At 40.7% G+C, this 21321-nt stretch overlaps 2 protein-coding genes across 5 annotated transcripts; both read right to left on the reverse strand.

Moving 5' to 3' along the window:
• Positions 1 to 23: 23 nt before the first annotated feature.
• On the reverse strand, positions 24 to 2150 carry LOC130139478 (outer envelope pore protein 16-2, chloroplastic-like). 4 transcript variants are annotated; one of them, XM_056316566.1, is made up of 7 exons: positions 1910 to 2150; positions 1581 to 1632; positions 1358 to 1432; positions 1146 to 1177; positions 1021 to 1054; positions 748 to 815; positions 24 to 450 (listed from the first exon to the last, which is right to left on the reverse strand). In XM_056316566.1, the coding sequence occupies exons 1-7, from the start codon at positions 2024 to 2026 to the stop codon at positions 307 to 309; spliced, it is 522 nt and encodes a 173-aa protein (XP_056172541.1). In that variant the 5' UTR covers positions 2027 to 2150; the 3' UTR covers positions 24 to 306. The 4 variants fall into 4 exon arrangements, with proteins under 4 accessions (XP_056172541.1, XP_056172540.1, XP_056172542.1 ...); XM_056316565.1 differs by having other exon boundaries at positions 1358 to 1465; XM_056316567.1 differs by having other exon boundaries at positions 741 to 815; positions 1358 to 1465.
• A 1317-nt stretch (positions 2151 to 3467) lies between these two features.
• LOC130139460 (uncharacterized) lies at positions 3468 to 17260 on the reverse strand. The gene is made up of 24 exons (XM_056316451.1): positions 17094 to 17260; positions 16407 to 16487; positions 16200 to 16296; positions 16007 to 16091; positions 15851 to 15900; positions 12420 to 12499; positions 11678 to 11737; positions 11220 to 11319; positions 11045 to 11122; positions 10501 to 10568; positions 10341 to 10409; positions 10187 to 10264; positions 10021 to 10116; positions 8384 to 8454; positions 8122 to 8199; positions 7888 to 7981; positions 7252 to 7350; positions 5974 to 6185; positions 5734 to 5848; positions 5335 to 5466; positions 5106 to 5213; positions 4915 to 5024; positions 4733 to 4834; positions 3468 to 4646 (listed from the first exon to the last, which is right to left on the reverse strand). Exons 1-24 carry the CDS (start codon positions 17136 to 17138, stop codon positions 4118 to 4120), a joined length of 2637 nt encoding a protein of 878 aa, XP_056172426.1. The 5' UTR covers positions 17139 to 17260; the 3' UTR covers positions 3468 to 4117.
• Positions 17261 to 21321: the final 4061 nt, after the last annotated feature.

Here is a 21321-nt window from a genome sequence, read left to right on the forward strand (position 1 = left end):
GAGCCGAACCAAGAAGCCGAAACTGAGAAAGGGAAGAAATGAAACATGATGCTTTTAATCTCAACAAGAACCTGAACCATCATCAAACTAGCTCTAGCCATCTCTTGCCATCCTAAACTCTCTCTCGCCCGGGAACAAGCAAAACGTTGCCCAGTATTAAACACTTCGCAATCAGACGCTTTAGAAGTATCTTCCAGTCCGGACAGAACAACTTTACAAAGATCCTATGGTCCATGCTTATTCTAAGAAGTCGAAGGGGAAACTAACGATTCTTCTCCAAACAAAAGAGGCCCACCTCTGGGCACGTCAAAATATCCCCGAGAGGAGGTTTGCCGCAGTGGAGATCGCGGCTCCGGTGATGGCACACTGCACAATCTGCTCGTGGGACGTGTCATCCGACGTGAGCGCGAGCGCCACGCCCGTGATAGCTCCTGCGACTGCGCTGTTTTTCTGCAACATAGCATTCGATAAGCTGGTGTAAACACAGAGAAACACAGTTCTATAACGATTCGCCATCAAGACCCGGAGTCGTGAAAACCCATTTGTTCCCAATTGAACTTTGGAGGTTCCAAGTAAAGCCATTATGCCATCCCAAGCTCGACAACAGATGCGAGACTTTAATCTGACACATGCAGCACAGATGCAAACCACCACAGAAAGAAAATATAAAAGCTCGCTTGCGCTAACAAGACGTCATGTGCCACACACTAAGTAATTATTCAATCAACGAAAAGTTGGACTCATTACCCAATCATGAGCTCCACGGGTCTCCTTCAACCCATATGTTAAACCCGAGTACACCCCTGCAGCCAGTCCTGCACAGCAGACCAAACAACCATCTCGTCACTAACAGTGCTCAGTTCATATTTCATCACTCAATCGGGAGTTTCAAGCCAAGCCCATGTTAACGAATCTCGACGAACAATTCTCAAGCTGAAAATCTCTTATTCCTAACCATCCCTAAATCCTCTACTTACAAAATTGCGGAGACACAGAATCGAGCAATTGTAACATGCTTACCCCACTGCAGGGATTCTTTGCCAGTGCTCTTCACCTGGATGAGCCAAACGAGAATACATTAATCAAGAGCACAATAACTTAGGATGACGCAGCGAATCACATTAGTTTATGCTTGTAAGACTCACCATGGCCTCCAGGGAATTCCTGTTGGTTGCTCCTACACAGCACACAAGAACGACGATGAGAAAGGCAAAACATACCCGTAATCTAGGATTGATACATTGAATATGTATAAACAGGACAGAAAGTCATCATTCGCGTAGCAATTGGCCTTCAATCCCGATTCCACAGATTATAGATGAGCAAATGGACAGGAATTCAGCACTCGAGCGCATACCTCTCAGCTCGGGGAACCGATGCTTCTTCGCACCTGGAATTTCCGGCACGCCATTGCCCGAATCCAGTCCTGTGCCTGTTAAGTTAACACCCGCCACTCTCTCGTCATCTCAACAGAAACAGACGCTATCACAACAATGTAAAACGATACCGTCCATCCTCCTCTCAAAATTCAACACACGACGCCAAGTACAAACGCTCTTCCCCCAAGGAACTCATCATACCTTCAACCGCCGTGAAGTAGGCTTCCCGCGACACGGCCTGAACCGCTCCAATCTGCGAGTAAAGTTCGAACATCACGAAAAGTCGATGCAGATGCTCGATTACACGCGACATTTTCCCGGGGAAAAAACAAACACGCGCACACAATCTGAACACGCTGTAAACATGGACGCGATCGCGATCAACGCACGGTGGCCGCGATTTTAACGCGAATCGAGAACGTCCAGTCGTTCCGTACCGCGGCCGAGCCCCGCTCGTCCCTGCTAGTGACGAAAGGAAAGGAAAGGAAAGGAGAGGCGACCGAGGAAATCGGATCGGCGAGATGCTTTACCCCGGCGGCTTTGATGAAGCTCTCGGCGATGCGGTTGAGCAGCGGGTGGCCGAGGTCGAAGAAGCCGCCCTTGTCGAAGTTGAGCTCGTTGAGCAGCGAGTGCGTCCGAGCCTCCATCTTCCTCGATCTTCTTCTTCTGCTCCTTCTCCTTCTCCTTCTCCTTCGTCGTCGCCGTCGATCGGAGAGAATCTCCTTCAAAGTTCGCTGCGACGGAGCGATGTTCAGAGAGAGAGAGAGAGAGAGAGAGAGAAAGAGAGGGAAGGAGGAGCATGAGGGGGTGGACACGTGTCGCTCCCGCGCGCACGTGTCGGTTTTTCCGGTAAACGGGAACCCGAGCGTTGTGGCGACTACCGGGAGTCGGTTTCGGGGGCCACGTGTCGCAGCAGCAAAAAAGAGAAAAGGAGGCAAATTTAAATTAAATAAAATAGAGCAAATTCTTTTTTTTTTCCGGAAAATGATAAAAGGGATTAAAAAAAAATGAGAAAAATAAAAAAGCGGCGAGACGTGCTATTCTTTTAGCGGCGAAGTTGCGTGAAGCTACTCGTGGAATAGCTCGAGCTCTATTGAATGAGTACCGGCCAACATAATCGTGCTTCCAATTTATTTTTATTTTTTTAAAAAAAAAGTAAAGGATATTGAGAAAAGACATAAAACCTACAAAATTACATGATATAATGGAAAATGTTATGACTTATTGATCTTCGGTGGAAATACATTTTCAAAATTGATTATAACACGAGCCGAGTCAGGCTCGGGTATCGCATCGCTGTGCTCTATTCGGATCGAGTTCCGACATATGTACTTTAATTCTCGACCGAACTCGAACCGACCACCGAGCAGGAGTTGAGTCGAGCCCAAACTTTGCATCCCGAGCTTTGCGCCGCATCGGCTCCGCGAGGGGGGTGGCCACGCCCGAAAATAGGGCACGGCTCGTTGGGCGCCGAGCCCGACTGGGCTTGCGTCTGGTCAGCCCATATCCCTGGTGGGCCGCCCCAGGCCCATTTTCCAAAGTGTGGGCCCAATAGTTAAACAGGTCGCTGGTCCACTCACCGTTGAGGGAAAAAGAATACCCTCTCTAATTGGCCCCCTCCTCCTCTCATTTTCACCATTCTTCAATCCACATTCCCATGCCACTTTCTAACACTCTAGCCCTCTAAAAACCGTTTTTATCATTTCATTTTTCTCCTCACTCCTTACTACGATTTAATTGTGTTTTAAATATCATAACGGAGAACAAGGGCAGCAACAATCCTTTCCGATTATCTCAACTCCATCCAGACTTAACCCGGTAAAACTCGTTCGGGTCTTTTAGCGAGCTCCGTGACAAGAGCGTCCATGTCGGCTCTGTTCGTGACATGAAACGATTGGGAGGAATCGCAGGGACAAATGCCACAACCTAGTCCCCTTGAAGAAATAAACTGATCTATGTCAGAATCATCACGCCTTTGGACGTTCAAGTCTGTCATGCTCTACTGACACAAGATGAGAAGATGAACTGAATACACAATGATGCCCAACTCTGTACATGTGCAGTAATTATGCACACAAGCGTCTGACATTAGATGGAAAAGTGCTATCAAAATTTTCTTAAGAGAGGACCAATTCCAAATTACAATTTACATCAAGTTCATGAATAAGAATGTAAAGACTATAATGAGAAAACTTTTGAGCTCTTGCCATGGGAGGGAAACAACAGAAAGGCGCGGAAAAAGCTCCAACCTCTCAACCCAATTCCTCTAAGCCAACCCTAGATTATCATACCCCACCACTGAAACTGGAAAAAAAGGGGGGAAAATAAAAGAAATGCTACAAAATCAGAGCTTATATCAATGCCCCAACCACATTGCATGTTCGCACCACAGGGCAAAATACAGAGGGAAATCGCGAAAAAAAACGTTCGGAGGAAGGGAAACAATTGCCCGAGTATTTTATAGAAGCAACAAGTACATAGCCAACGCAACACGTAGGTAAGACAGGTGATTCACCACATAACCACGTAGGTCGTCCCCTCCCCCTCTTGCACCGCGTAACGAAAACAGCATCTGTTCCAACATCAACCGGAGAGATCAAAACCGTGTTCTGTATATACCCTCTCTTTTGGTATTCTTGGCCGATGCTGCTTGACAACTCTGGGGCCGATTTTGCCTTGTTGCAGCTCCATAGTCGAATGAATGATAAGATATTCTCACTTCAAAGACTAAATGTGAGCTAGGATCCATTCACAGCCATCTCCGGTGATGATTTTGGCTGTACCAATGAGGTGTCCTCGGTCCCCAACTGCCTATTATCCGAGGTGCTTTGTACGCACTCCGAACAGCTCCGAGGACTGGCAGATTCCTTCTCCTTGTGGGTCTCATCATCTGAACTGCTACTATCTGAAGAGCCTCTTGTAGGAGAGAACTCCTTGTGATTTTGTTCATGGGCATCCTTGTCTCCATCCCCAGCCTGTGAAGAACTATGCATGATGCTTGCAGTCTTCTTACTCGGTAGCACTGCTTGACTTAGTGTTGAACACAAAGCTGCAAACACAGAGTCTTTTGATTTGGGGTTTTTGTTCAGCCGTGGCCTCTTGGATATATCGGGCTCCTTATCCTTAGGAGCCAGTTTTCTCTTCAACCTGAAGGAATCCATGGTCGCTTCCTCATCATCTGGGTTATCTTTCTGTCTCTTAGGCGGTGGTCTATAGTCTTCGTCATCTTCATCGTCTTCGTAATCAACCAGCCCAGCAGTTTTTGGACTATAAAACCAAGGTTAATGTATGCGTTAGACCATAAATGTAGGGTATGCTAGACAGAAAATTCTGAAGTTTAGGCATCCAAGCACCTTAATGATTGATGGCTTGCTGAAACTCCATTGGATAGAGCAGGCTGTGCTTGTACCTTCCGAGATTGAGACGCAGACGCTGATGCTGTATCTTCTTCATCACTGAGTAAAAGTAGACAGTCATGAACGAGAAAACTAAGCAAACAAAAGGACAAAATATCATACGGATAGTGTAGGTAGACCTGTCTTCGTTAAAATAGTCCTCCTCCTCTTTCTCCAAAGCGCGCTCATCTATTCTTTTCCGGGGATCTGACACGTTAACAGGGCCTCTCGTTCCACCATTCTCCAAGCACTGGAAGAAAACCAGTTAGAGATTTAGACTGACTAGTTTCCTTTGAAAGCAGAGAACAGGGATAGGCACAATACATCATACCTGCTCATACTTGACTTTGAAAGACTGGATACAAGGCAGGTGCTCAAACTTAACCAATTCGTTCCAAAACGAATCAACTATGTGTTTAAGCAACGGTTTCAGATTTTCCTGCATGAAAAGGGTCATCAACTTGATCACTCCATGCAAGTGATGCCGTACACTTATTCACAGCATTCGTTTGTGCGGAGAAGAAACTGAATGAGTGAAAACATGGTACAGGCATACAAACCTTGCGGATGTGCTCAAGAAGTTCTAAGACTGCAGAATTTAGCAGGTTGTAACGATCACCATTTCTCACAAAAGCATCCACAATTGGTTTGAGAAGGTTGTTCCTAACTATATGGCTTATGATATGCTCATCCTGCAGATCAGAAACACATCACCAAGTTGCCACATGAAAACACATAAGAAACGTCATAAGACTCATTAGTGGTTCATTGATTATGTGTCTTTCAGATTCAACATTAAAGCTTCCATCCACTATATACGTGCTCTCATTGATACAATGCAAGGCTTGCCTCATGCTCAAAATTATGGATCAAAGGAGAAATCATGACACTACTTATCTCTCGCTGCATCCTACCACATAAATTAACATCAACATGGGCAACAACAAAGAACCACCTACGTGACGGGAGAGGATAGTACGAAAAAAACGGACAGCAGCAACTACAAGGTACTTTTCTCTTCTTTGCATCAGCAACAAAACCTTATCTGCCACATTATTAAGAAGAAAGTTACATCTGCAACCAGAGAAGAGAAGACATAATTAGTTCTCAAGTCTAATTCACTGGAGTGTTAAAATTATATGTGACTAACATACTATATTAATAAAATATCAAAATGGTAAGGGTGTATGAAAAAGTACTTTATCCTATATGGATGGTGCAGAACGCAAAAGCAAAGCAATTCACATATGTTTGACAGTACTTCAGGCTTCGTTCTCTGCTGAGTTTTGACTCTTCCAGAACCCATTTCTTTTCTCGATGAATGAGACGTGACAGAGGGGCAAGACGCTACAATGACATCAATTAACTGCCCCAGATGCTTCTCATAGAAAATCTCGATCACACTGTCCCTCTGAACAAAGAATAAACAAGATCAGTCCAAGTTCAGAGAAACAATTTTTTTCAAAGAGCTATCACCATGTGAAAATTGAACAGCTTATACTTGGCACAAAGCAGAAACACACATACATCAAATAGAATGACAGACGAATAGGGTAGCGCAACATACATATTTATCCCCCTTGAGTAGTCCAACCGAGTGATACAGAAAACACAAGACCCAATGGTTCAATTCATGGGGCTAGCCTTAGTGGCAAAGTCTTGACTAGCTAGAAGAAGATCGGAAATACAAAACTCCATCCAAATGATGTGGTTGATGCCTCAAATGGTTTAAGAAGACTTTTCTGGCACAAAATAATCTTGCAACTTCATTTTCATATCCATTGGCTCACAGGATGAAGTTTGAACATGGTTTATCTACCCTGTTTAGCTTAATATTTTAATGGGAAATTAGTATCTCTAGAATCACGTACAATAAGTCCAAGAATGCAAATCCTTACTAAAAAGCATAAGAGCTGTTGGGGTTCAATTCTATAGTCGTATTTGTGGTTCTTCGGTTAAGTTTATAGATTCAAAATTTTGACAGGAGCAACTTTGACATTGTTGCCTCTGATGGGAGTTTGGGGTTTGAGTTGGTCAATTCAACTAACCATGTGTTCGTTGATTAGATTACATTAGAAGACAAGTTGTGCATTTTCACTCAACTGGGCCACCAAAAGAAGATGTTCTACTTTTTGAAATTTCCAGCTAAATTTATTTGAGAACCTATTCTAGCATTGCTGAGAACTCATAATCAATTGATCATATGGCAAAAGAAGTAAAGTACAGTGATTCAAAAAAAATCGAATCAAAAGTTAGCAAATAATTCCTTACTGATGATATCGAGATCAAAATGACGATATACACATAGATGATGAGATAAAATCACAGACGGATGTACTTATTAAATTGAGAGGACAATTAGCAAGGGACTTAGAGAGAACAACCAAAAGGCAAAATAGAAACCTAGAAATCCTAAAATATCCAACCACCATGAGGAAAGCAAAAATCAGATGAGGAAGTGTATGATTAGGCAGAACCTGTCCTCCTGATAAAGTATATGAGTCCAGCAAACTTCGAAGAATTTCAAGAAACTGGCAATGCATGTCATCACCAAAATCTGTCACCATTCCTTTAACCTACAAGTCACAAGCTATATTTTAGCAGGAACACCATCATTGTTTACTCTTAACACGGAACCGACTGCATTGAAACAGGCAAAAATCAAACCTTAACATATATATAGCCAAAAGTGAAGTTTGTCTCGCTTTCGCTTTCCAAATTTACCCTTGCATTATCTACTTTCTTTTAAAGGAAATATCTCCATTTTCTGACTTTATTTATTGTTCTCATAAAAAAAAAATTCAAAGGTTAAAATTGTAAAAGCGTCAAAAACAGAAAACTATCAATCACTTTTTAATTAAAAAAATACCCGTTACCTAAAAAAGAAAAACCGCTCAAATTCATTTACGAAATGCTTGCAGCACTCATAGCTCATTGGTTCTAGTATTACTGATCGTACAAAAAGAATTGCACTAGAACAATACAAAAGGTACTCTGTTTTACAACTATTAAGATCGTCCTTCAACCTACTTTGGTATTTTAGGTTCAAAAAGTTCAGTTTTCAAAAATACCATCTCATGCAGTGCATTGACATATCCTCACGAAAGCCATACCAGAAGTCCCAAAAGCAAAGCTCCTTCTGGGCGTACAACATACGAACGCAAAAGATTTGGGTCTTGATTCATAAAAAGAATAATAATATCTGTCCTGCATCCACCGAAATGGCACATAATTAGGATGACATCTTCAATAGTGCATTTGTCTTCTGTTCACCATCTCTTTCTTTTGTCGTGAGTGCATATTTATCTATGTGAGTGATGGATGGAGTTACATCTAGGAGTATTTACCCAGTTAGTATAAGCCTATTGTCCTCACTCTGCAAAGCATCAGCAATGATGTCAAAAATGCCCTCACTCACAAGATCCCTGCAAAATACGAGTCTCATCAAATAAGATACACGTAGTGCAACAGCGAGGATAAATCAAGACTCTACTGGATAAAACTGGCTGTCACAAAAAATAATGCATGAACCACTGTAATCTCAAAAATCAAGAATGAAAACTAAATAAAAAGTATCTTCAGAAAAAAAAATCCTGCATAAACTCATACCTGAAAAGCCGGAGCTGCTGGACCATTTGTAAGCTCTTGCTTAAACTACAAAAGTCGTGCAAGAAATACACCTACATCAAGAGATTAATAACAGTGTGAACATCGGGGAACCGGATCTAGAAGAGAATGGATAAAACTTAAAGTAGATATTTTGTTTGGTCGTCATATCCGGGCAAACTCCCATTATTGTAGAAATCTAGCATATGCAGGAAAAAGTTCTGTGTTGCACAAACAAATAGAGAGGTCTAAATGTTTGAGAACTACAGACAAAAAAAGTCAACTGATATAAATCATTCTCACAAACAAACTGATCCACGATAACAAAAAACCACGCCCAAACAGCACTAAAGCAAGATCAGATGCTCTAATTACCAACATTAAAATCAACATTTCAAGCCCCGTCTAATAAAATAACCTCAAAGTTTCCAGATGAATAGATGTATATGTGTTTTCATCAGTCAACAAGTACTATACACCCAGATACATATAATCTCTCACTTCACATGCAACATGGACTGATGGTCCTATGTGCATCCTGCATGTTCCAAGTCATACTAGTAAAGCTCGCGTCCTGCTGTGGCGCAAAGAACGGAATAATCTAATTTCCTGTCAGCCTACCATACCCAAATTTTGTATAGATAAGAGACAAAGGGGTCAAACTATCATAAACTTATCAATTCAAGGTGAGCTCCCTCTAAAGACTAAACTACTTTGAGCAAATTCACATACACAATTTTTCCACATTATCAATTGAAATGACAACATTTAATCAAACCATTTGGAAGGAGTGTGTTTCGGGATAACATAACATTACTTATTTATAAGCTTCCATATGGAAATCGAAGAAATTCCACTGTCTTGCAGCAACCAACTTCAGAACAGGATACTGATCATTTAAGAGAGCTAATGGTATTGATTATCATCGTGCTATAGAAAAGCATGAGTTCATGATCAGGCAATAAAGTTATTCTACATGAAATCATAAAAAGTATGTGCTAATAGGATAGACATATCTTACTATTTCATGCAAGCAAAAACTTTGTCACTCTTAAGTAATGGCAGCCGAAAAATGATCAGCAAGAACTTTTTCCATACCTAAATAAAATGACCAAGGAAAAGAAAAGGAGACAAACAATAGGAAAAAGGGAAGGGCAACAGCAGAAATGCACACTAATATCCCCAGGGAGATTCCCGAATCCTTCCTGTTATTTTCTTTTAAAAAATAGTGATTTCTTAACACTATCCTAACATATACATTCCACATAAAGGCATATTCGTATTCCTTTAATCATTCCACAGACTGGCGCGTCCAACTCCAACTTCAGGATAAACTTGCATTCTACGGTACATTTTATCTGATCACGTCAAAGGCATCCAATAAATTACGATCAGAGTTAAAGCCATGCAATTCAACAACAAATTGCTATAACTTAATCATTTAAAAGCTGTGCAAGTGCAATCAATAAGAACAGAATAACAACAAAGACACGAGAAACCAAGAATCTCTCAAGCAAAGTACCATGAAAAGTTCAGGTTTACATTAAGAATCCTACCCAAAAAATGCGTCATTCAAATCCCAGATGTTGATCCAAAAAAGGAAATCGAAGACCAATAAATAATGTTAACAATATAATTACCAAATTTTTCTTCGACTCTGAAGGGGTTATCGGAGATTTTAACCTTGCAAACAGTTCCTGAATAAAGGTACTGTCATCCTTTAACAAAGAAACAACCTACAAGAGAGAATATAAATTCAGTACAGACATTCCCAACAAACTTAAAAGACATCTATCTTATACTTACAATGGCATTATTTGCATGGATGATGGAATTGAGGTTTGCAATAATTGTGTCATCCAACATTCTAGCCAAAACAACATCCTAAGGAAGACAATTTAATGTCAGAAAAGGATCTACAAAAGGAATTCAGTCAAAACGTAGTTCATATGGAAATCACCTTCAAATAACCAACTCTATATGTCTGGTGTATCTTCGATAGGACAAGTGGATCTCTAATTGGAATTGCCTAAAAAAGGAAAATAGCCTGTTAAGCAGAACTTTCCGTATAGATCGGTACACTTGAACATATCACGCCGCTACCAGATAAAACGTCTCACCTCCTTGAATACCACATGTTCTTTCAAAAAATTGCGATGCTGTTGGACATGAGGAACCTCAGGATCATCTGCAAACAAATACAGAACATCATAGTCGTCGCATGATATTAACTAAAAATAGAAAAAAAAATGGTCTATGATAAAATGACAGCACATTCAACATTTACGTTTAATAAGACGGTTTTTTAAAACAGCAAGAAGATGATTCAACAACAACAACTAAGGAAGCAACGGGATCAAACAGTGTTTTAATTTTGGCTGGTAAAGGTCGTAACATCGAGTACCTTCTCCAATATGATCAGAATATTCTCCTTACTTTCTTTTCTCCACTTACTAATGATTACTATTTAAAATAATTTTGAAGTTTCAAGAATCGTAGTGCGAATGGCACTTCAAAGTGCCTTAGGTCCAGGGATGCTAATGGAGCCATGGTATAGCTAACTCCAATAACATCATATGTCCATACAAGTGTCATCCCATTATGACAGACATTTAATAATTATCTAAAAGCGTTTGACAGATTTTCTCCTGAGAAGGAACTTACACTCAAGGGAGCCAATAATGTCCATAATCAGCTCATCTCCAAAAATTTTCTCAAAGATCTGAGGGCTGTTGAGTAAAACTGCACAAACAGATGGAAATCAGTCAGGCTGAGGAGAAAATTGTGAAGAAGCCAACAAATTAAGGACTGTGAGAAATGTCTAGCTAAAGGTTCTTACTTATCCCTTTGACTATTCTACAAATCATCTGAAGATCACTGAGGTTTTCCAAGTCTTCACAAAGTCTGAATAAATGCATTAGCTTCCGGAGAAACTCTAGCTGCATTGAGATAGTAACTTCCATTAAAAACAATGGTTTCCAACATCAAAGTTTACGTAAACATTAAAGGATGGACGGAGAACAATGAGGATTGTACTAAAAGCACTGTCCAAAGCCCACTACAACTCACAAGACTACTGTAGTATTCATATGTCTATGTACAACGGCAACGAAATTGATAATAAACTTGACCCACAATGATACTGGAAGAACAAAACTCATAACATAAACTGCACAAACTTCATTATTTAATAGTTCATTAATGTAAACTAAATATCGGATAACTCAAAATAAAAAGGCCTACCATGACCACACCTACATTGATGTCCATTGGACGGGAAAGTTAACAGAAGCTTACATCATTCAGAATAAGATCTATCAGCTGCATCTTATCAGTAACCCGGCCTTCATACACGGTCTGCAAGACAGAAATCAACAGAGATAATTGAAGTAGTCGATAAGATTATAAGTAAATGGAAATTTGAGACACAAGAGGAGAGTCTTGAAACTAATAGCTTTTTACTAACTGGAAATAGAAAAGGTAGAACTTTTCTAGCCTTAATATAAATAAACGGCATCCCACAAGTAATACTGAAGAGTGGAACTTCCACAAAAGCCTCGAAGGATAAAAGAACGATTGCTAGCTCTGAACTCTTAACTAAATACAGAAAAACATCTGAGATACTAATTGCAACTTAATAAGTACCATCAGTGATCCCAACCAAGAAGAATTGCTCATTTGCGCCTTTAGGGGAGCTCTCCCTGCAAGCACGCATGCGAGCAAGCATGCGTGCGTGCGTGTGAGAGAGAGAGTGAGAGTTGATAACCTTCTTTACTTATAATGTCAAACATGTGTTAAGTAGCTAAAATAAAGCATCACCATCTTGCACTTTAAATTCACCCCCTAGGGTTGTTTTGCAAGATGACAGAAATGGAGAGGAGCCTGCAACTCAATCTGATGTCAAAAGAAGTAATCGCAAATGGACAAGCTAATCCTCTTAAAGCCCACTCCTTATGTTTCCACCTCAAACACCAGTAGCCATAGGAAGATGGACCAGTGCAGCTAAAAGTATGAGAGAGAGAGGGAGAGAGAGCAGTACCTTGTGTATTAGAGGAAGAGTGGATAGCTCAACAGGCGGCAACTCCCTCAACTCGCTATTGACACTATGAAACGTATTGTCTGTGGAAGAAAAACTGGAAAAACTTAGAAACATAAAATTGCAGCTATTAACATGGTTCTAAGATAACAAGAGCAAGGAAAAATGCAAAAGTGGTAAAACTAACAGGGTTAGGAACTACACTCACTGAGACCTCGAAATATGTTATGTGAATTTCGAAATGTTCAGGACAAAAATCAGAAATATTAGATTCCCTCTGTCTGAAGAGAAGAAAACAATTCACGGAGTATCCTACCACAAATGCATAGTGAGGCAAATAAAATCTGACATCTCTACATTACAAATGCTTTTTGCATTTTCATATTATATCCTTGTGTGGGTCCCAAATTTTATTGTAACTGAAACCTTCTACTTGAATCCATGGTCCCATTTCAGAACTAAAGCCACACTCACCTTGCATCACATAAATTCACCTACTTCACTTGGATACCAAGAGACCAAATTTAACAAGTCAAATATCTTTTTCACTAAGGTATGTGACCTAAGATTTGTTATATGTTTTTACAACCAGATCACTGCTGTTGGGTAAGTAGCTATGTAACGAACAATTGGGAAAGATATCAGCAGCTACATTAATTGATTCTCACAACTCTGTGATCACAAACTTCTAGCCAAACAGATTATCAGCGAGCAAATACCAGTCATGCACCAGAAAACTCTCATCAAACCCCACTTCAGATATTTACATAATACTTTCTCGCATTTCGACTACAAACCACAATTCAAACAGGTTATCAGTAAGTAAATCCTACATATGCACCAAACAGCTTCCTTCAAACCCTACTAGAGGCAGATGATTACTCAGGAGGCTGTTACACTATTATGCATAAAGATCTTTCAGTTATGTTCAGGAGAAAAGAGTATTGCTTCAAGTCATGGGTTAATCTATTTGGGACGAGAAAAGGAAATAATCTCAGGATTAACCTATATCAGTTTTCCACAGGTTTCTGTTACGATGCTAATTCTTAGAATGGTGAACCTTATAGAGAATGACCAGAAGCCAAACAGATATGACTTTTAAAAAACATTCACGAATATCATGCTGCTTACAAAAGAGGGTGCAGCTATGCATGATATTTTTTCAGTCACACTTATCTTAAGATGTACTCTTCGCTACCATAGGTACAACTCGTCCTGACATTTGAGTTGCAAGTCTAGCAATATCAGAAAATAAAATTTAATCTATGTTTGAGTGTTTAATTCAAATGGTACTTTAAACTACAGTTTGCTAAACCACTTTTAGACATTTTCTTAAAGATCTGATTTGAAGGTCTACCCTTGCAGCTTATCTACCTATGTGCAGCTTTCCAATGTCCTCAATTCGATAGGAATACAAGAGATACATCCATATATCTTACAACACTTTGCAACACCAAAGTGATTGCAATTATCTAAAATAAAAATATCAATAAAAAAACCTAAAAGATGTCCAGCTCCTACTTCCATCATATTTCAAAGCATATGATTTGACTTTCTTTTTTTTTTCAATAAGAGCAAAACATGCCCGCAATTGGCAATCAAGTGAAGATATCAAGAACCAATAGCAAGCAAAAAGTGACTGTAGGTCAAGATTCCTTCTCTTTATATTTGATATTTAAAGAACTCGTGATGAAGCAATCATGGGGTAAAAACCCATGCACTGCAATTACAAGAAATTCAACCCTAAAGAAACAACCAAACCGATTGGGAAAAGCATAACCATAATCCTGAACACTAAAACGAACTTATTATACCGGACCATAACAAAATCAATTCACCATGGATGACAAATTTCCTCGTCAAACAAAACAAACATTAAACTTTCCCAGAAAACCTTAAAAGATCAGAGTCTTTCCAAAGACAGGTTCCAAATCCTAAACTCCAATTCCACTTCTCATGGAGATCATCATTACCATCCTCTTTTTCAAAACCAGAAGACTAACCTAAAACTTCAGGTTAGTCAAAAATCCCTCTGTTCATCAAATAAGTGGGGAACCAAAGTGTCAGAGCTTCATCTATACCAGGTTTCTACCCAAAAAAAAAAAAAAACAAAGATGAACTCCAACCACAGCACCTTGTTGACAATCACCTTCAAGGCTGTGAAAATTCGAGAACCCTTGAAACAATATCCACAGTTAGTGCAATTGCCAAAAAAATCAAAAACCTTTACAAGACAAGCCAAGTCCAGCTCCTCCGCAGTAATTTGCGAAAATCAACCAACTTATAGACTTAGCAATTGCCATACTGCTTAGCTCAAGGAGCTTCTCGAAAAACCACCACCACCCTACATCAAACCCCTCACATATCTCTAGCCCGTCTATATCTGTTGAAACTCATCGATAAGAAATTTCCAGCAGAACTATATATTCCCCTGGCAAACTTGAAAATTAGTGACAGAACTCTCATTCCAAAGTTAGGTCAAAAGCCATTCTCTCTATGATCTTTTGTGCATTCTCTTCTCTATCAACGAACACAATCTAAAAACTTGCTAAAACCCTCACAACTGATCCATAATTTATAACCTTTTCAAAAAAAAGGTTTAGGACAAGTGGCAACAGCATAAGAGGAAGGGCATAATGCAAGAGATAGGAAGGCTCTTCAAGTAGAAGGAGGAAAGGAGAAAAGGCAGCACTTGACTTTCAACAAATAGAGACGGTTTTTAGTGAAGGTCATGCCTTGCAGTGACAAACATAGAAAGCAGGTGAAATGGGAGACTGTTTGATAGATGGACGGAAGGCAAGGCTTAAGTAATATCAAAATTAGGTTAATGGAATAAAGGTTAAGGTTTTGCCAGAGAAGTAATACAAAGGCATTGACAGGACAATAGGGATCTACAATAAAAGCTGAGGAAGATAAAGAAGTTCATTAGTAGAGGTTGGCAAATCCTACCAGAGTTTATGATTTTCCAAATGAAAAGAACCTTCCGTGTGTTTTCCCCAAATCATTGTATTCATGCTTAAGCCTTCCAGAGAGCATGTCAACATCCCTTGATACTTAGAAACTCTAAGACATTTCTATACATTCAACAAAAAGCAAGGTGCTCCATGATTGCAAGTAAAGATCTTCCATTGTAACATGCACCAACAGCAACAAAACCCATAAGTGACAAGATGAAGAAGTCAGAGTCGAATCAAAAGCTCTCTAAAAAGATACTGCAGTTTGCACGAATAGATTTAATTCATGTCACCGAAAAGTAGACAGACAAAGATCTTGAAATTTCAGAAAGCTGCCGAGATAACATATACCCTGGGTTCATCCAAAAGCAACAAACACTCCATTTGCCAAAAAAAACTAGCTTTAAAATATCTAGTGTTTAAGATGAAAACAATGAACTGAACAATATCTAGAACTAGGCTGAATGCGCGGGTACTTACTGTTAAGACTGCTAAAATGCATATTCCTCTGTACATTACAGATATGATCCCTGCAAGAAGTCGACAGCGTATAAGTACGAGATGTAGATAGTCATATTGAGAGAGCAGAACCGAACAGAGTACGTCTATCAAGGTAATAAAACCACCGATAGTTACCATATGTAGGAGCAACCAGATGTCTCCTGAAAGCTAAGGGCCAATTCAGTAGCGTATTCAGGGTCTCTCCATGAGATGATGGAATCTGAAAGTATCATCATAGGGAAGAGTAAACTCAATCTGCGGTTGAATCATATCATTGTAATTGAAAATAAAGTTCCCATGTATCATGAGAAACAAAAGGAAGTAGGACCTTCTTGCTTCCTATAAATGTCCTCCGAGCTGATACGATGCAGAAGCAATGTTTCATTGTCTTCATCATACACAAATATACCCAGATCTTCTGACCTCTGTATCAGTATTTAAATTCAAATACACACTCAGCTTTAGGTGAACAAAAGAAATCATTTTTTTCTGAAATCTAGGAGCGGCAGAATCTCGAAGATAGTGGGGAACAAACCTCTAAGTAGTCGACGGTGACGTGCCCAGTACCATGGTCATCCCATTTCCCTTCATCATTCAGTTGATATACTTTAACACGCTGAAATCGAAGCACCAATGGTCAATCAAACTTAACCTTTAACTCATCCAGCATCACACTTGCTACATAAACTGCACTCTCAGAAAGTATCTTCCCAAAAACGGCATTCCATTCCTATAGTCACGCTAGAAAGTGCCCGGAATCCTCCATAACAGAAGGGAGCTACCTAGCCTGTCCTTCCATTCACACTATCCATTTGAATTGAGAGTACAAGAAGCCATCCCCTCACAAGACCGTGGAGTTCAAACGTCAGTGCACCAAAAATAGAAGCCCTAGCTCCCCACTAAACCTGGAGCTAGAAAGAACCCAGGAACCACGAATCGACGACCATCCGAGAAACCTAATCGAATCGAACAATTGGCAAAACCCCACTCACTCACACTACCTCGCATCACCCCCCCTCCCGCGGCAAAACAAACTATCCCCCGTCAATCAAGAACCGAAGCGCCGAACGACCCTCGACGAAGCCAAACCCATATCCAGCCACGCGGAATTCTCAAGCGATTCGTCGCCGTAGGGGAAAAGAGGGAGTTCTATACAACAGTGAAACGAAAACGAAAGACAGAAGAGGAAGAAATGAGAAGCGACGACGACGACCCTACCCACCTGCATCGAATTCGAGTTCGAGGAGGATTTCTCTTGCCCGCCCATCGCAGCTCCTCGAAGAACGACAAAACCATGCAACACCAGAACCACCCCCCCGGGAGGCGGCGGCGGCGGCGGCGGCGGCCGGATTCCGCGGCGGGGGACGAATTCGGGGGGCGCGCGGGGGCGAATTAGGGTTTGCTGGAGGAGCGGGAGGGAGGGAGGGAGGGAGCGGGGGGAGGGAGGAGAGGGGGGACAAGGGGGCGCCCCCGACGGGAATTGGCCGAGAGGTTGAGCTTCCCACCGGGAGAATCAGACGGGCGAGGAGGGAGAAAAACACTCAGGCCGCCATTGACGCAGCAGCAGCAGTAAGCTTCGATTCCCCTCTCTCTCTCCTCTCTTCTCTCTTCTTTCTGTGTCCCTCTTTTCCTGTTTCGTGCAAAAGTGTCCTTCCCCCCCCGACCCTCAGTCGGAAGAGCTCCAATTAGAGGAGTAAGAAAAAGGAAAAAAAAAAAAGGCACCCCCTCTCTCTCTCTCTCTCTCTCTCTCTCTCTCTAGGAATTATAATTGTAATTGAAAAGAAAATGAGGGGAAAGTTCGGTTCCGCCCTCGGTTTTTGGTCTTAATTGCGGAAACGCCACTGGCTCTGGGGCGCGCGCGCGCGCGCGAGCGAGCCGCGGGGGAGGGGAGCAACTCGGCCGCCGGCCGGGTCACGGGATTGCCTCCGGTCCGGGGGGGAGGCCCGCCGACGGAGGGGCCCGAGACCCGAAGTCCCGACGCGGGGTGCTCTGCTCCTCGCCGCGAAGAGACGTTTTCCTTTTTTGAGGGAACGCCGCGTGCACGAAACCGAAACCACATGGCGGTACGTCGTCGAGGAGGCGATCCCAGTGAAAGCGACGGCGCTCTGAGACAAAGGCAGTGGCCGGAGATTTCACTCTTGATCATTTTCCTGACAACTGATAATGAGGATGGAACGTGGATCCGACTGGGTGCAACGGAAGCGACTCAAAAGCAATAAATACCGTACCGATCTAGATATCGTTGTTCGGAGCGAAGGTTCTCGCTCGAGAGCCATGAGGCTCACGGTTAGTGCACCAGCAGGGTCGAGCGTGCGATGCCTCGACGGCATAAAAGATTACATGGTCGATTCCTCAGTCGACAATTTAGTTAGCCGGGAAACGATGATGATTCGATTTCGTTCCTAATTAAGGTAATTACTTCCATATATCGAAGTGAAGGTGACTCGATGACGCCACCTCGCACGAGAACCGTAAGGCTCGAACTATCTCCACTCACGAATAGCACGTCGGTAGAGTCGAGCGCGCAATGCCTCGAGTAAAAAATGCACGCACGATTCCTTAATAAATAGTTTAGTGAGCCAGCAAATGATGATTCAATTTATTGATAGATATAGTTACTTCTTATATCGAAGCGAGCGAAGGTGACTTGATGACACCACCGGTTGTGTGACCTTGGTGAAAGCTTAGCCGAGGCTAAGCTGGGTAATGGTGCCGGATTGGGATGGATCTAGAAATTTTTCTTTTAAATGGAGGGAAAATTTGATCAACAATTGCAGAGAAATCGAGTGTGACCATTTCAATGATTAGCTTACGTGCCCTTCAGAATTTGAGCATTCTTTATTGAATTTTTTTCAATTTGTGGGGCAAATAAAAGGGAAAACGTTGAACGTTGACTTAGTTATATACACATTGAAAAATCAATGGGGGCAAGGCTTATTTTTTAGGTCAACGTCATGGATTGTAAAATCTTTCAAATTATTGCAAAAAAATTTGGAGAATTGAGCGGGGACAACAGTCCCCACAATTGTATTGCGAACGTGAGGGTCCGGCACGACCAGCCGAGTTGCGTTCTCCATTGGCGTTTGTCGAGGCCACACGGCTCGAGCATCAGGCACAATCTTTTTTCTTATTTATTTCTACAATGATTTGAAATTGTGTTTTAATTTCTTAAGCCTTCCGTTTATTTTCTTCTTTTTTTACTATTGAAAGCTGTAATATTATCCTAATGGGAAAATTCCAAATAGGGGCCTAAATTACCCTCATTTTCTTAAATAAGGGCATGAAATAGACTTTGTATCAAATAAAGATGTAAAGTGCTTTCATTTTTTCAAATAAGGGTATGAAGTGGATTTTATTTCAATTAAGGGGTGGCTGTATGTGTTTTAAAAAAGGGTTTAACTTTCCAAATGATAAGGGCATTCTCGTCTTTTAACTTTTTTGAATTTTTTTCTTTTTATTCTTTTTTCTTTCTTTTTTTCTTTTTCTGGTTTTCTCTTTGTCTTTGCCGATGGCCAGCAAAGCCCAGGAAGGTCTGGGCAAGGGCCACCCTTGCTGGCCATAAATGCCGTCGCCCAGGCGAGGTCGACCATCACCTGTGGCTTTCAAGGGTCGCTTAGCCCAAGCGAAAGATGGCTTCGCCTGTTACCGACAAGGGGATCAGGCAAGGGTGACCCTCGTCCAAGCCTTCTCAGGCTTCACCAGTGGTCGGTCGCCGAGCACTAGAACTAGCCACCGGCAAAGACAAAGAGAAAACCAGAAAAAAGAAAGAAAAAAGCAAAAGAGAAAAGAAAGGAAAAAAAGTAAATTAAAATTATTTTTGGACGAAAATGCCTTTCACTGATCGAAATATTTTGCTGGCCGACATTGGCAAGGTCAAGCCCTTATTTAAAACTATCATGATCATTTCAAGTCCTTCTTTGAGATTGATATGCTGCTCAAAGCCCTTATTTAACACAAAATCCACTTCATGCCCTTACTTGAGAAAATTAGGGAACTTCAGGCCTTTATTTGGAAGTTTTCCTTATCCTAATTACGTGCAGTGACGATAAATTACACAAATCAGATAAGTTGCAAGCCTCAATTGCACAAATTAAAAATTAGCGGACTCGAATGTACAATTGGCATGAACTACGAGATCAAAAGTGGAATTATCTCTTATTTTCACTTCCAACTCTGACTTTCCTTTCAATCTTTTAAAATGTAATGTTTATCTTAAGGGTACGCTCGTTTCGCGAAAAATGAGTGATTTGGAAAACATTTTCCAAAAAATGATCAAAACATAAATGAATGGAAAAGATTTTCACTGCCCACGAAAATAGTTAGGCATAGATTGTTATCGATGATAAAATATTTTCTATTGACTAATTTTTTTAAAACGATACAAGCGATCATTTTCCGGAAAATGTTTTCCAAATTACTCATTTTCCGCAAAATGAACGCACCCTTAAGTTAAATTTTTTTTTATATAATTATACATGTAAAAGATGATTCGAGTTAAATAAAGTCAAAATACACGAGCCCCTTTATCTATAGAAAGTCAGAGAGTTAATAATAAAAGTTACCGGAATGAGCGAGGCAAACAATTTTTTAAGATGCATAGATCTTTTAATTCGTTTTTTAAATATTGCGATAATGCCTTTGAAATATACAGCGCTTGATTCAAAGCAAGAACTTTTTTTTTTATAGCAAAAAAAAAGACTGTTCGGCATTTTTTAAAAGGCAATCTTACGAGAATCATTTTTATATTCAATATGAGTGACTTCTACACTATCGGTATCTCACTAAGATAAATTCATAGTAGATTCGAGTTTCATGAATATCTGTTCGATCAAAATTAAATTTGGAAAGGCCCAACCTTCTAAATAATTTGAAATAGATTGGATAGATAATTAAAATTTTCTTCCACTAAAAATGAAATATCATATTTTTCTGGGGATAAATACCAAAAAAGTCTCAAATCTATTATACTTGGTCAATTCAGTCCAAAACTTTTAATTTGTTCAATTTAGATACGAACCTTTTGATAATTTACCAATGTAATCCATCTGATCAATTTTGACTGAAAATCGTTAATTCTGACAATTTTTTATGATTTTTTTTATAATTGTTTGTTTTCTTTTCACTTTTCCTTTCCCTTTTTTCTTCCCTTTTCCTTCTTTTCTTTTTTCTTTTCACTGTGACCGGCAAGGGGCACCAAAGCTTGCTGGCCACTTGGCAAGGGTTGCGAAGCCCTCACCGGCCACGAGCGAGGGCTTTGAAGCCCGTGTTGGTCGGGTGCTAGTAATGGTCGCGCACCTCAATTAGATTTGGGCAAGGTAGCCTCACCTGCAACTACATGGCCTCAACCAGCTGGCCAGTAGTCAACAAGGGCTTCTCAATCCTCACCCAATGGTCAGCGAGCTCTAGCAAACATTGCTAGCCACAATGAAAAAAAAAAGAAAAGAAAGAAA

This window comes from Syzygium oleosum, unplaced genomic scaffold (genome assembly GCF_021117445.2).
Source record: "Syzygium oleosum isolate NSW1041296 unplaced genomic scaffold, Sole_v2.1 Sole_v2.12, whole genome shotgun sequence".
Classification (NCBI taxonomy): domain Eukaryota; kingdom Viridiplantae; phylum Streptophyta; class Magnoliopsida; order Myrtales; family Myrtaceae; genus Syzygium; species Syzygium oleosum.

Bases quoted from the DNA above. Each gene is read 5' to 3' on its own strand.
- LOC130139478 (XM_056316565.1), bottom strand. From the start codon at position 2,026: ATGGAGGCTCGGACGCACTCGCTGCTCAACGAGCTCAACTTCGACAAG. The intron at 1,633-1,909 runs GTAAAGCATCTC...CTTTACTCGCAG, and splicing joins GCTTCATCAAAGCCGCCGGG to ATTGGAGCGGTTCAGGCCGT. The intron at 1,178-1,357 runs GTATGCGCTCGA...TGTGCTGTGTAG, and splicing joins TCGGTTCCCCGAGCTGAGAG to GAGCAACCAACAGGAATTCC.
- LOC130139460 (XM_056316451.1), bottom strand. From the start codon at position 17,138: ATGGGCGGGCAAGAGAAATCCTCCTCGAACTCGAATTCGATGCAG. The intron at 11,320-11,677 runs GTAAGCTTCTGT...ATCTCAATGCAG, and splicing joins TAGATCTTATTCTGAATGAT to CTAGAGTTTCTCCGGAAGCT. The intron at 10,569-11,044 runs GTAAGTTCCTTC...ATTTGTTTGCAG, and splicing joins CATTATTGGCTCCCTTGAGT to ATGATCCTGAGGTTCCTCAT.